General features: G+C 40.3%; 1 protein-coding gene across 19 annotated transcripts in view; it reads right to left on the bottom strand.

The window, feature by feature from the left end:
• Positions 1-12,840, bottom strand: part of camk2g2 (calcium/calmodulin-dependent protein kinase (CaM kinase) II gamma 2) — a 94,995-nt gene that overhangs the window by 43,718 nt on the left and 38,437 nt on the right. For all 19 annotated transcript variants that reach the window (XM_085427534.1, XM_085427525.1, XM_085427535.1 and 16 more), the window contains exon 3: positions 2,527-2,586. In XM_085427534.1, coding sequence (XP_085283660.1) covers positions 2,527-2,586 — 60 coding nt within the window. The remainder of the gene's footprint in view (positions 1-2,526; positions 2,587-12,840) is intronic.

Below are 12,840 nucleotides of genomic sequence, written 5' to 3'. Positions count from 1 at the left end.
TCCATATAAATGGCCCACCCTGTATAACAACTATAAGCCGAGTCAAAAAGGTCTAGAAACCAGTTTGTGACCCTCTGGTCAAAAATGTGATTCCCAATGCTAAACACCTAGTGGACAAAAACATGAATTTCAGTTCCTGAAGTTTATAATGATTTTGGCTTGCCACAAATCACTTACTGGTGTAGGCCTGTGTAAATGGAGATTAAAGTAAATTAAAAGAGGGTGCCCTGTAGGCCTGGGTATGCAGATATAGGTTTGTAAAGAGGTAGGCTAATCTACAAAAATTCTCGATGTCTTTAGGAAATTTTGGTTCTAGAAACTGAGTAGTAGATCATTATTTCATAATGTCCTTAATCAACTAAACTTGGCTCAGAAAGCCTCTACACATCACTGAGACGCTATAGAAGATAGTAAAAACTGTATTAGACGAAGAATAAAATAAAAGGTTGGGGCCTCATTATGCCAAAGATACAGGTACTGCAGCACCATGCAGTAACACCTGTAGTAATATGAGCCACCATGATCAGTTTCATAAGTCAGGTAAGTCAGCAGAAGGTGCCATTTTTCATACTGACAGGCTAAAAGGCCTGTTACCCAACAAGTCTTCACCTGAGTCAATGATGCCTGTTTTACAACTTTTTCCATCAGCAGTGGGTCAAAGTAGAAACTGCTCAGGGACTCATGCATGGCTAAACAGACATGCTCATATATTTAAATAAATCCCAAGGAAAGCATTCAAATCCTGACAAGACAGTCAGCAAACTTCTTTTATTTTTTTATTTTGTTTAATAAAAATGATAATAATGAAAGTTATTAATTGCTAGCTTGGGAACAAAGCCAGGAGAACATACACAGTGAAATGACAATATTATTATGGCTTTGCAAACACACACAAGGTCAGTGATAGAAGGTGTCTCAGTCTTCCCGGAGCACCGGGCGCCTATCTGAAATGATGAGACGGTACAGTATGTAGTCACAGTGCTGCCTGGCAGATTGGCAACAAACAAACAGCCTTTTGGATACAAACACTAAGAGACCTGCTCCCTGTTTTCATTATTTATAATTAGTTTGATACTACTATATCCCTTGTTTTTGGCTGATTACTGTACCGTATGCAGATTGGCTAAACTTCTTTCTTCAGAAACGAGGATGTTTTACCAAAAGCACAACTTTGATACCGCACCAAGACCATCAAGCTTGCAAATTAAGTAGTAATACAGTTTTTCTTTTTGCAAGCTTCAGTGTAAGGATCAAATAAAGAACTATTTTTAGTGTCTTTGCTCTCTGTTTACTTGGTGGTAATTTTGAGGGAAATATCTAGTGGCCATTAACTATTCAGTGTCACATACACAAAACAATGACGCACAGTACACAAAGTAAACAGCGCTGATCGCATTAGTGCGACCAGCTGACTGAGCATGTGTTGGCGTTCAGACTCACTTTGTCTTGTTGGCTGCTGGCCAGTTGCACCATGCAAATATCCCACACAGCGACAGGCCAGGTAACTGGCTGATTTGCATATCACCTGGGGCCATTTGCTTCAAAGTTATTATTAAACTGAACAACACTGAAATGAAACCCAACTTTGGTGCAGTTGTTCTTGCTGTTTTGGTTCTATATAAAAAACAAAACAAAACTGGGCAACCACAAGGTTTCAGCTTTCAGGGAAACTGTTGGTTTTCACATTCATATTGGCCAAATCTGATCTGTAAGCAACTGAGCATGTTTCACGTGATGAAGTATAGGTATAAAGCAAAAAGCCCCTGAAAAACCAGAAGTGAATATGGCTGTAACACGTTTTCTGTTCTTAAGCCCATCCTCCCTGATAGGAATGGCTTGAATATGATTATCAAAACACATGTTCACAAACTGAAGCTTCTAAGATGTTAATGAAGGTGAACTGAGAACTGTTTCTAGAACTATTTATCCAAAAGTGCTCACGACAAGATCTGAAAGACAGAATTTATTACAGGGCTGTTGCATTAAGGTCCATTATTTGTATCTGACTGTACCCATTTAACCGTTACTCAAATAAACATTGAGACACCGACAGCTGCTAAAGGGTGCTAATATTCAGTTCAATCCAATTCAACTATATTTATGTAACACCAAATCACAAGAAAAGTTACCTCAAGGTGCTAATTTATGAGCACCAAAAACACAAACATGATGAAGAGGTCCAGTTAACAGCCTCAAATTAGCTGGGGTGATGCCTAACAATCAAAGCAGTTAAGCATTTACTCACACGTAACTTTTACAGCACACTTACAGTTATTCTTAAGGGCAAAATCTCTGTAGCAAATGACGATGTACGGCCTATTTAAGTAACACACTGTATTAAATACAACAGCATTAAATGTTGATCTACTCTGATCTCTGGTCTGAATAAAACTGAAACAAAAAAAAACAAAAAAAAGCTGTAGCTTTTGTTTTGTTCAAATTTCTACAGATGTTTTCATGAAACATCTGCATTATCACAGCTGTGTCACTAATCATTTAATCTCTTGGCTCCCAAAGGTCACTCACCTATGTTCGGATGTTTCAGCAGGCGACAGATCCTCGCCTCCCGCTCCAATTTCTGGTGATCTGAGGATAGAGAAGAGCAGAGAGGAAATGGTAAACACTCAGTAATAGTACCAGGAGGAGAAGTCACTTTGTTTTTGTCCAGCATGCAGAACAGACCCCTTTCTCAAAATCCACTGAGTAAGTGGACACAGAACGGCGTAATGCTGAAGTACACAAAAAAAGAGGAGCCATAACATTCACTCAACTGACTGCAGGCCGTGTTCAACATCACTTCTCCAAAAGCACGCTTTGAAAACAGCTTTTTCTGCAGAACTTTTTAACATGTGTTCACAATTTAAGTGCTAATAAATGATTTATTTCTTTTTCTAAACAACAGATTTTCGCAAACATTAAAAGTTGATATCTTGTTTGGTAGGACTTCAGAACTGCCTGCACCAGCGACTTGATTAAAAATGTTCTTTCAACTCTGAACTGGTTACACACAAACATATAAACATACTTCATTTTTTTTCTCTCCAATCTCTCCTGCTCCTCCCACTCCACTGAGAACAATCATTTTTCTTCATCTAAACTTGACCAAAATCAATCAACTTGAACTGGAGACGACAGCAAAACACTTCATAGTAGCAGAGCCCGATGATGTAAGAGGCCAAAACAGAGACCGTAAACTAATGCATGATTACACAAGCAGACAAACAGCTGTATAGTGTACACACACAGAGACATACACAAAATAAGCACAAGCTTTTTGCACTTAGTGAAATTAGTCTTGTGGGTCTGCCCTTAATACAATCAGTGTCCAGATAATGATTCTAATGGCAAGGGGAGGATGTCCATGCATGTGTGTGTATGCAGCTGCATGTTTCAGGCAGATTGGTTGCACAGATACAGTAGATACAATGGATGGCATGTCCTGTTGCGGGGTCTAAGAGGTCAGGTTTATGTTGGGCTTTCCTGCCACCAACCAGCTGCTGGTCTCAGTGGACAGATGGAGTGCTTACTTGGGTGCACAGACCTCTGTGTGTGCGCCTATGTGTTTTGGTTCGAGTTCGCAACAGAGGGTTAGAGACACTGGACATCCCTTATCCCAAAAATATTAGTTTGACCATCATTTTGTAATTGCATAATAGATTATCTTCTTGATATATCTTTATATTGTCTGACAATATCTTTTTTTCACTGAAGCTGAAAATCACAGTCACCAATTCCTTACTGCTTTTTTTGTAAACCTTTTGAAAACCTTTGAATTTAGTATCGGGGGAAAACTAACATTGTACTATACACGCTACATAAACACATCAAATAAACCCAATTGGAAACAAAAATGTGTTATTGGTTTTCTATCATAAAAGCTACAGATATGTACAACTCTAAGCAGAAGTATGGCTCCTGTTGTGAACACCACTTGTTCTGCCCAACTTATATGGCTATCAATATACATTCACCAGGCACTTCACTGTAAACATCTGTTCAACAACTTAATGCATTTAGGAGGGCAAGCACAGTCCATACAACCGGCTGAAATTTAAGTCGAACATAAAAACAAAAATCAACCAAAAGCAAGTTTAAAAATATGAGTTTTAAGCTGTTTTTTTTTTTTATGTGTGTGTATGCAGCTGCATTTTTCAGGCAGACTGGTTGCACAGATACAGTAGATACAGTAGATACAGTAGATAGATAGAAAAGCTGTAATCAGTGAGCTAAGCTCATAGGGTGGAGGTACCTCAGAGGTCAGAGAAGGCTTCAGTTGGATCAAATCTCAGAACAGGCTGGAAAAACACTTACAGGAAAAGTGAATAGGAAATACTTCCTTCCTCCACAGCAAACACAGAGGGGACTGTAGAGTCAGTGGAAAAACAATTCAGTGGCTACCATGTAAATACATAATTTGTGGTCTTGTGTGCCTACAAAATATTATGAAATCAAATTACACTTCTATATTTGACTTGGCACTCACAGCAAGACACAAATGACAGCAGTAATACTTCAATATCCTTGTTGAAAGCTAATATTATTTGAAATAAAAAATACAATGTCAAGGGTTGACAATTTGTTCAAACACAGTAAGAGAGAAATGAGACACTGGCAGACCGACTCAGAGTTTCAAAGACGTGCGCACGGGTGAGAGTCTCTGAGCAGACTAACACACCGAGCACCGTTTACTCGCTTTATTTATAAGGCAAAATGGGTTACATAATACTTCCTCTTTCAACTGAAGAGGGGAGAGCTCAGGCATTGTCTTAGCTATCTAACTTCTGCACACAAACTGAAAAACAACGACACAGCAGTATTCATGCTTATCTGACATCGCAGACACTGAAGTAAAGAATGCATGTATATGTCCTGTCTTTGTCAAACATCTCACACACTTAAGCAAGGAATACATTGTGTTCTTTTCAACAGTAAGCTTTACCGTGTGAAAATATATAAACACTTGATTATAAGGCATACTTGTTTCTACTTGATTATACTTTAATGATTTAACTAAAATAAAAATTCTCTTAACATACAACTTTTTAATTCCCTCTGAATGTTAATAACAGTGTTTAAATGTAACCCCAAGTACTGAGAAATGGGTGGCCAGATGACTCGTTCTGTACATTTTAAACAGTTCGTATTTTCAAAGTTTTTGCAGACCTATGAACATTAACTTGCTTAAATAAAAATAAAAAAGTGAGAATTGTTTCAGGTTATTTGATAATTTAAAGCTGTAACCTTTGTCTCTTCTTCCTTAATTGCACACAGGTCCGAAGTTATGAATTTCCGGTGAAATCTGTTGCACTCATCAGCAACAAGATACTACAGGAAGATACAGTAAGGGATGTAACAGTACCCTACATTTAACCCCAAAACTCTGAAACAGCAAGCCAGTCAGCTGTAGTGCTTCTCCTACATATCTCTGCACAGCATACACAGTGTATACCTGTCCTGTTCAGTTCAATATCTATGCTTTTTGCTTAGGCTTCACAGACACAAAAGTTTTGATAAGTCCAGCATTTTCAGAGAAAAAGAAAATATCAAAGCAGTCTACAGACATTCCACAACCTTCTTCTCAAAGCCATAATGGGCTATTTTGGCTGGTTGTATTCTTAGAAGTTGGATCTGCTTGCAAAAATAGGACTATTTTTCGATCCTGGCCTGATATGACGACTTTTATTACGCTTGTGATGGCAGACAAGCTTGGCACCCAGTCTGCTTAGAAACACTGCAAACTGACTGAGGAGTATCAGCAAAAAACAAAAAAAATGTGAGAAGAGTTGGTGTCAAAAAGACAAATTTTATAGAAAAGAAAGTGACTGACAGAAAGGTAACTGTAGGCTTTTTCTAGAACCAACAGGACCAGCTAGTAAGTCATTAGAAATAAGACAGACGGGCTGTTATACAGGTGCTGAAAGTTGAACAACCGACCTAAAATTTAGAGAATTAACTCTCTAAATCTGGTATTTCTAAATGGGAAAAAACATATACATAGTGTGTTTAATTCTGCGCAGTGACACATAGTTTAAGTAAAAATGGAACCATTGTAGAAGTAAGAAAATGTCTTTCAAGACATGTGCAACTACACTAATAACTAGCCAGCCTTGGAACAAAGTCTCTATTAACCATATGTTGTGTTTTACTCCGTATGTTTGAAAGACAATTTGCAATCGCACCAAAAAAAGTTTCCCATGAGTCTAACAAAAGCGACTCTATGAGTAGGGATACATTCAGACATGTCTGTAGCAACAACAACAACAACAACAGTTTTAAAACAGCAGAGTTACAAAAACCAGGAAGTTGAAAAATACTGGTGGCCACCAGTACTATCCCTCAGTCTCATAGCAGATTCACCTACGGTATCATTTTGAAGATCTAGGTGACACTGTTCTCAATTTATTGTGTTATAAGATTCTGAAAACTTGACCTCTACCCTTTACCTTGAGGTCAGGGTCACTGAGATTGTAAATCATCTGAGATTTTTAGTAGATGCAGCTACAGCATTGCTATCAAATTCAAAATCTTACCTCACCACATTCTTGAGTTATCTCATTCTTAAACTTGGTTGCCACGCTGTCTGCCCACCCACGCAAAGGGCTGATGGTAATATCCCATCAGCCTTTTGCAGCTCAGAGTAAAAAACTAACTTCAGAAATAAGAGTTGTTCAGTTTTATAGATACAATATGTTATAGAGGTTTGAATCACTTCACAGCCCATGATACGATATACTTCACTTATGATATGATATACCAACATAAACAGACAAAAATGCAGTACAGTGAAATCCATAAGAAACATGAGGTGAAAGCGACTGTTTTCCACAAGTCCCAAGCCGCCACAGACACAAAAGTTAACCAAATAAACAACTCTATATTAACAAAAGACAACAAAAACAGTTACAGTTGAGTTTTAATGATAAATGAAGCAGTCCTTGTACAGACTAGAAAGCGTTAAACAATTCTGAACACTGTTACGTTAAAAATATCAATTTTCTGCACATGCTGTTTTTTCTATGAAATTAACACAAAGAGAAAAAAATACCACATTGGCACTCACTGGCACAGGCCCTAATGATGAATCATATATGGAGGAAGAAGTTGTGTGCATGTTTTGTGCATGTTTGTTCCACCATCAAGTCAAACCCCCAGAGTTTACCATCCCCACCCTCTTACATATGCAAGCCCACCCTTTCGACTGCTTCCCAGAGAGATGGTATGATATCACACTGTCTGCTCCAAAGTGAAGAGCACACAGCACTTAGCCCAATTGGACTGAGTGATGCCTGACAGTGCAGCACATCATCATATTCATTTATCCAGCCAGCCCTCTGCTTATTACTCTCTCATCTAGAAGCTCCAAACAGACAGGGGGAGTGGATGAATGGATAGACAGAATAGATGTCATCTTTCAGCATACATTAACTTCTTGAAGAACGATCCAAACCCCATGAACCATGTACATCAATTATCTTCCACTCACATGGCAGAATACAGATAATGCTTTAATAGATGCAATAATGAGAGTAAACAACATGGCTAGCCGGCAAACATTTTGATTCTGACTTTTTGTTCTATCTTCAAACTCTTAACAAATATATTCCAAGTAGAAGTCCATTTATTTACAGCATGCACATCATAAGTAAATACATAATCATAAAATATGTAAGTACTCAAGATGTCAGTTAGCAGCTCCGTCAAGACTGTCAGGGATCCTTCATCCTCAGTCAACAATACATCACAATTGTTCTTCATCAGATGATTCGAGCAAACATGACAACCTGCTTCCTAACCACAGATATTAGTGGGATGAACCCCTGATTAGACTCTTCATGTGAAACAACTTCAGCCCAAAAAACACCCACGGGCAGGTACTATGTTTCTAAAGCTGATGCACCAAGAACCTACTGTTAGTATGTAAGACATCCAGCTTTCTATACTTCAACATGATGAACTGTGAAAGGGAAAACAGAGACCACGAAAACAACGTTCTACCTTCACCTTTTGTTTCTCACTGTATCCTTACACTTCCTCTAAGTAGTGTAATGTATGAGGGAGTATCTGTGTGTATGGGCTGTTGTTACACACATTTTTTGACTCGACAAAGCCATTAGACAACCTCACAATTCCATTTGAAGCCTTTAGCAAAGTTACAGTCAAGTCAATGAAAAGAGTGCTGTGAGCACAACTAAAAGCATAGCTCTCAGCCTTGTTTCCTTATTGTGCACAAACCAGCATGCAAAACAACACAGCCTAAATCCACACAGACCACTTTTGGATGCTCTAATTTTATTGTCCTGAAACAAACAACCTAAATGCCACAGGGTGTGTCCTGAATCACAGACATATTTATTCCTGTAAAGGAGTGCATGTTAAGGTGGAAGATCTTAAATCTAAAATGTTTGGCAGCATTTGGTAAGGCTCAACAGCTACATTTCATCCAATGTATGTTAACGTTGGTGTTAGATTTGTATTGTTGATTGTCATTTATGCTTAGAAATATTTACTTATATATGCTTGGAGTTTTGTAATTAGTTGTAGATTGGTAGAGGTTTTGATCCTTGATAGTCTGCAAACTTTGTGTGTATTAGACAGCACTTTGGGAGCATGAGAGGTCATACCGTGTCTTATTGTTTTATGGTAGGATTAACGTAGCTACGTCTGTTCTAGTCTAGGTGCTCTTTGTTTAGATGAACTGCAGGACTTCCTCACCGTGTTATCTAGGATGAACCATCTAGGGTGAGGGGGAGGCTACCCTCTTCCTGACCAAGGATGTTTGACCCTTTGATCAGCAGTCCACACACACACACACACACACACACACACACACACACACACACACACACACACAGGCAAGGTACTCTTTGTGTATGTAGACGTCATATGTTAATGAACTTATGCATATTCATGTAACCACATTAAAAGGAGTGCTATGGGGAGCCTGGCTGAGAGTCTGATGGAGGTCAAGTGGTGGAACGACACTTGGCTCCAGCCAGGTCTCCCTCATGCATGAGTAAATATGAAGAAGTTTGCCTACTTGCGTCTTGCTTGCAGTGTAATTATATTGTCTTAACGTTCCAGCGAATAGGTTCAAGCTACAAACCTAACATTAATTGGTCCTTCGATGCCGGCTCCCTGGGATCGCATTCGCCGAGGGGGGGGGAGAGGCACGCTGAAAGACTGACGTCAGCCAGGAAGTTCCTGTGGATTCGCTGTCTGTCCTTCTCCTCGATGAATGGCGATCGGCGGGATTCAGGCTGATATTACACGCTAAGCAACACCGAGTAAGTTTAGAGTCCAACTCTATAATTGTACGTCTTCGCCGCTCAGTGGGGCGTTGTCCGTGGCCGCTCAGTGGGGCTAAAATTCGCCGTCTAAGTGGGGCGATGTACAAGGCCGCTCAGTGGGGTTTTTTGTACAGAAGCATTAAGTCGCAGAGTTGCGCAGTTCGAACTTTTTTTGGTTCGCCGTCTTAGTGGGGCGAAATACAGACCGCTGTGTGGGGTACTGTAGTGAGTTCTCCACCGCTCAGTGGGGTGTTGAGAAGTTCCGCGGGGTCCAGATTGTGCTGGACAGTAGGCCTATTTTGTGTTGTTGTCATTGTCGTCGTTGTTGTTGTTGTTGTGTGTGCGGAGCAGAACATGTGGTCTGTGACACCGACTGTTGTTGTTATCACGGGTTTCTAAGCAACCAAGAGTGAGTCGGAGGGAGACAGACGTTTGTGCTGGACTTTGCTCCTGGCAGCACAAAGTATTTATGTAAAAAAGAGAGAGAGCGACGGCTCCACAGCTGCGCGGGTTCACGCGAGCGCGGTCACGCGGACCTGAGCCGTGCGGTTAATCGCAGGCTTATAAATGGAAGAGATTCAAATGTTAGAAGTTTTCAGAAAACACACCAGCCTTGGAGAGCTGTGGAGAAGGCCAGCCCACATCAGCAGCACTTAAGATATGCTCTGGTGAATGGCTTTCCCCCCACCCCTTGCTGACACAATGTTTATTCTTTAGCTTGCCCTGATCGACAGCAGCCTGTGTGCCAGACCATAGATTTAATTGAGGTGGATAGTTGTTAAAAGTAATCTACATTAAGCTTGTGGTTGCTTAAATTCAGTACAATGACATGTGAGGTGAAGTGATATAGATAAATATTTAAACTCGTGAAGTGCATAGAGGCACTTGACCTGTGTGGAAGACTGTCGTCTTGTTATGAGCCATTGTTGAGATATAGAGCACATCTGTGAAAACAACTAATATGCTCAACCCTGTATGAAACATCTAAAAATACATGATGGAGAAGCTGTGTTGAATATGTAAGTGTAAGACTTTGCCACTGTGGGCAGAGCATGCAACTACTGTGTGATGTCGCGTTGCAGTTTTGTTTTTGTTTTTTGAGCTGATGAGCAAGCTACACATTATCAGATCAAGAGCTGTCTGAGAACTACTCAAAGAGAGGGAAACAGAGAGTGTGCAGCGTTTCCATGAGCAGTTTTTCTGCACCTTGACTCGTGTGTGTGTGTAGCATCAGCATCATGTTTTTGTTTATTTGTTTTGTTGGATTAAAAATAGTTAAATAAACTGGTGATCATATTTACGGATCACCATGGCACATATCATCAGCCATGTGATTTATTTTTGCAGATGACAAAGTGAGTGTGAATGTGTCTGACATCACAGTGTTTTTGTGCACTGTGCAAGAGTAATTGCCTTTGATTGTGAGTGACAGCGGTGATTTTGCAGGTCACCAGCTATTGTAAATAAAAAAAAAAAAAAAAAAAAAAGAGTGAATAAGAGGGAGAATTTATATTGTAGAAAAAAATAATCATAGGAAAAAGGTTTTGTGTTGATCAACCAAAAAAAAAAAAAACAACAACTATAATTTCATTTTCTGCTTTTAAGAAAGGACCGTTCACAAAAACACAGAGCGAGAGAGAGAGAGAGATATGTGTTGATTAAGCAGTGATGATAATAATGAAATGTCTTAGTTGTCACTTTCAGGTGAAAAGCAGACCTGAATCAATTTTCCACATGCAGCGGTCGGAAGAAAGTTATAGTTTAACATCATTGGAAACATGCAGGCCAAGTTTCTGGCTGACTTATTTACAGTGCCATGTGTTTCTCAACCTCACAAGCGAGCTCACTCCTCCCTGAAGATAAGGAATGCAGCTCCATGATAAAGAGACAGCAGCAAGTCCTGAGCACAAAAAGTCCCAGCAAAGCAGCAGCAATGTGGATAAACAGCAGCAGAAGAAGAAAGCAAACCCATCTTCCTGTCTGATTGGTTGAATTTCACGGAGGGGCGAGCAAGAAGGCAGCGTGAAGAGGAGTTTTTGTTTGAGTTCTCAGCACGAGACACTTATTTGACGTCTTTCTGGCCTTCGGGACTTTTTTGGAGATCAGCGCGCTAAACTTGCTGGATCTGAGGCCAGGGTCTGCGGCGGCAGCATGTTGAAATGCTCAAAAAGGACTGAGTGACTCGGGCAAGCCACATGCAGCTAGCGACATGAAAGAAATGGACCCTTCATGATGCGTTCAACGTGCCAGCGCTGTGGTGGGAAAGGCTCCATCATAAACACGCCCTGCGCCCTGCGCCGAGGTTCAGGCCAAAAAGAAGAAGACGATGACTTCCAAGCCCAAGAAGGTCGGCCTCAGCGTGGGCGAGCTGATTGTGAAAGCCGTGGCCGCTTCCAAGGAGCGCAACGGCCTGTCCGTGGCCGCTCTCAAGAAGGCTCTGGCTGCCGGAGGCTACGATGTGGACAAGAACAAGGCCTGTGTCAAGACCGCCATCAAGAGCCTGGTGGCGAAGGGCACTCTGGTGCAGACCAAGGGCACCAGGACCTCCGGATCCTTCAAGATGAACAAGGCTACTGAGAGCAAAGCCAAGAAGCCCGCCGCGGCCAAAGCCAAGAAATCGGCAGCAGCTGCTAAGAAGTCGCCCAAGAAGGCAGCAGCAGCACTTCAGCTACTAGACAGGACAAAGCTGAAGGAGAACTGCCGGGACTGTTGAAGAGGGAGAGGACAAAAGAGTGAGAGGACAACAGAGTGAGAAGACTAGGTGAGAACACATAGGAATTATTTAATGTGGGAAATCAAAATTTGGGTTAGCAAACCTGGGGAAAAGAAAACTGACTGCTTAAGTTGGAAAATTGAGACGGAGTCTGAAACATTGCGAAAATAGAAACATATACAAAATCACACACACACAAGCAGAACATGCATTAACCCTACTAACAATTCCAAACACAAAATGACTCATGAAGACTCATAGCACATTAGTTAAGAAATGATTAAACAATAGTAGAGAAGTGTGTAGGAAAGGCAGCTTTAAGAACATGCTCTGCTGGAGATGCAGCTCCACAGACATGCATTAGACCTGCCTAATAACACAAACCCATGCAATGAAAATTAGCTTGTTATCTTTCATCAGTGTTACAATAGTGTCAATTTAGCAGACACTTGTTATCAAATACTGAATTTATCCTAAAGAAAAAAATTGACTCTACAAGTTGCAGGACAACAATTTAACTTTTGTGGGAAAAAAAAAAAGATCCTGGTTTGACCAACCAGTGATCAGACAATAAATTTAGTTGTTAAAATGGTAAATTGGGAGAAGCTTCCTGCTTGATTGAGGCAGCATAAGTAATTTACTGTATGAGGGAAATTGTCTTTTGTGATACTATTTTGAACATGCTTTTCTGTCGTCCTGTCAACTTAGTGGGTTAATAGCTGATATGCAAATTAGTTGATCGGTTTTAGATTAATGAAAGGTGATTGAATTCTAGCACGAGTGAATGAGATGTGTTGGAGTTTGTTGTGTGTTGAGTAGAGACTCTAAAACACTGAGTTT

The sequence above is a fragment of the Rhamphochromis longiceps genome, linkage group LG13 (assembly GCF_057381845.1).
Source record: "Rhamphochromis longiceps isolate RC_006_pf linkage group LG13, R_longiceps_female_GT1.1, whole genome shotgun sequence".
Taxonomy (NCBI): Eukaryota; Metazoa; Chordata; class Actinopteri; order Cichliformes; family Cichlidae; genus Rhamphochromis; species Rhamphochromis longiceps.
This window is presented reverse-complemented; position numbering and strand designations above follow the sequence as displayed.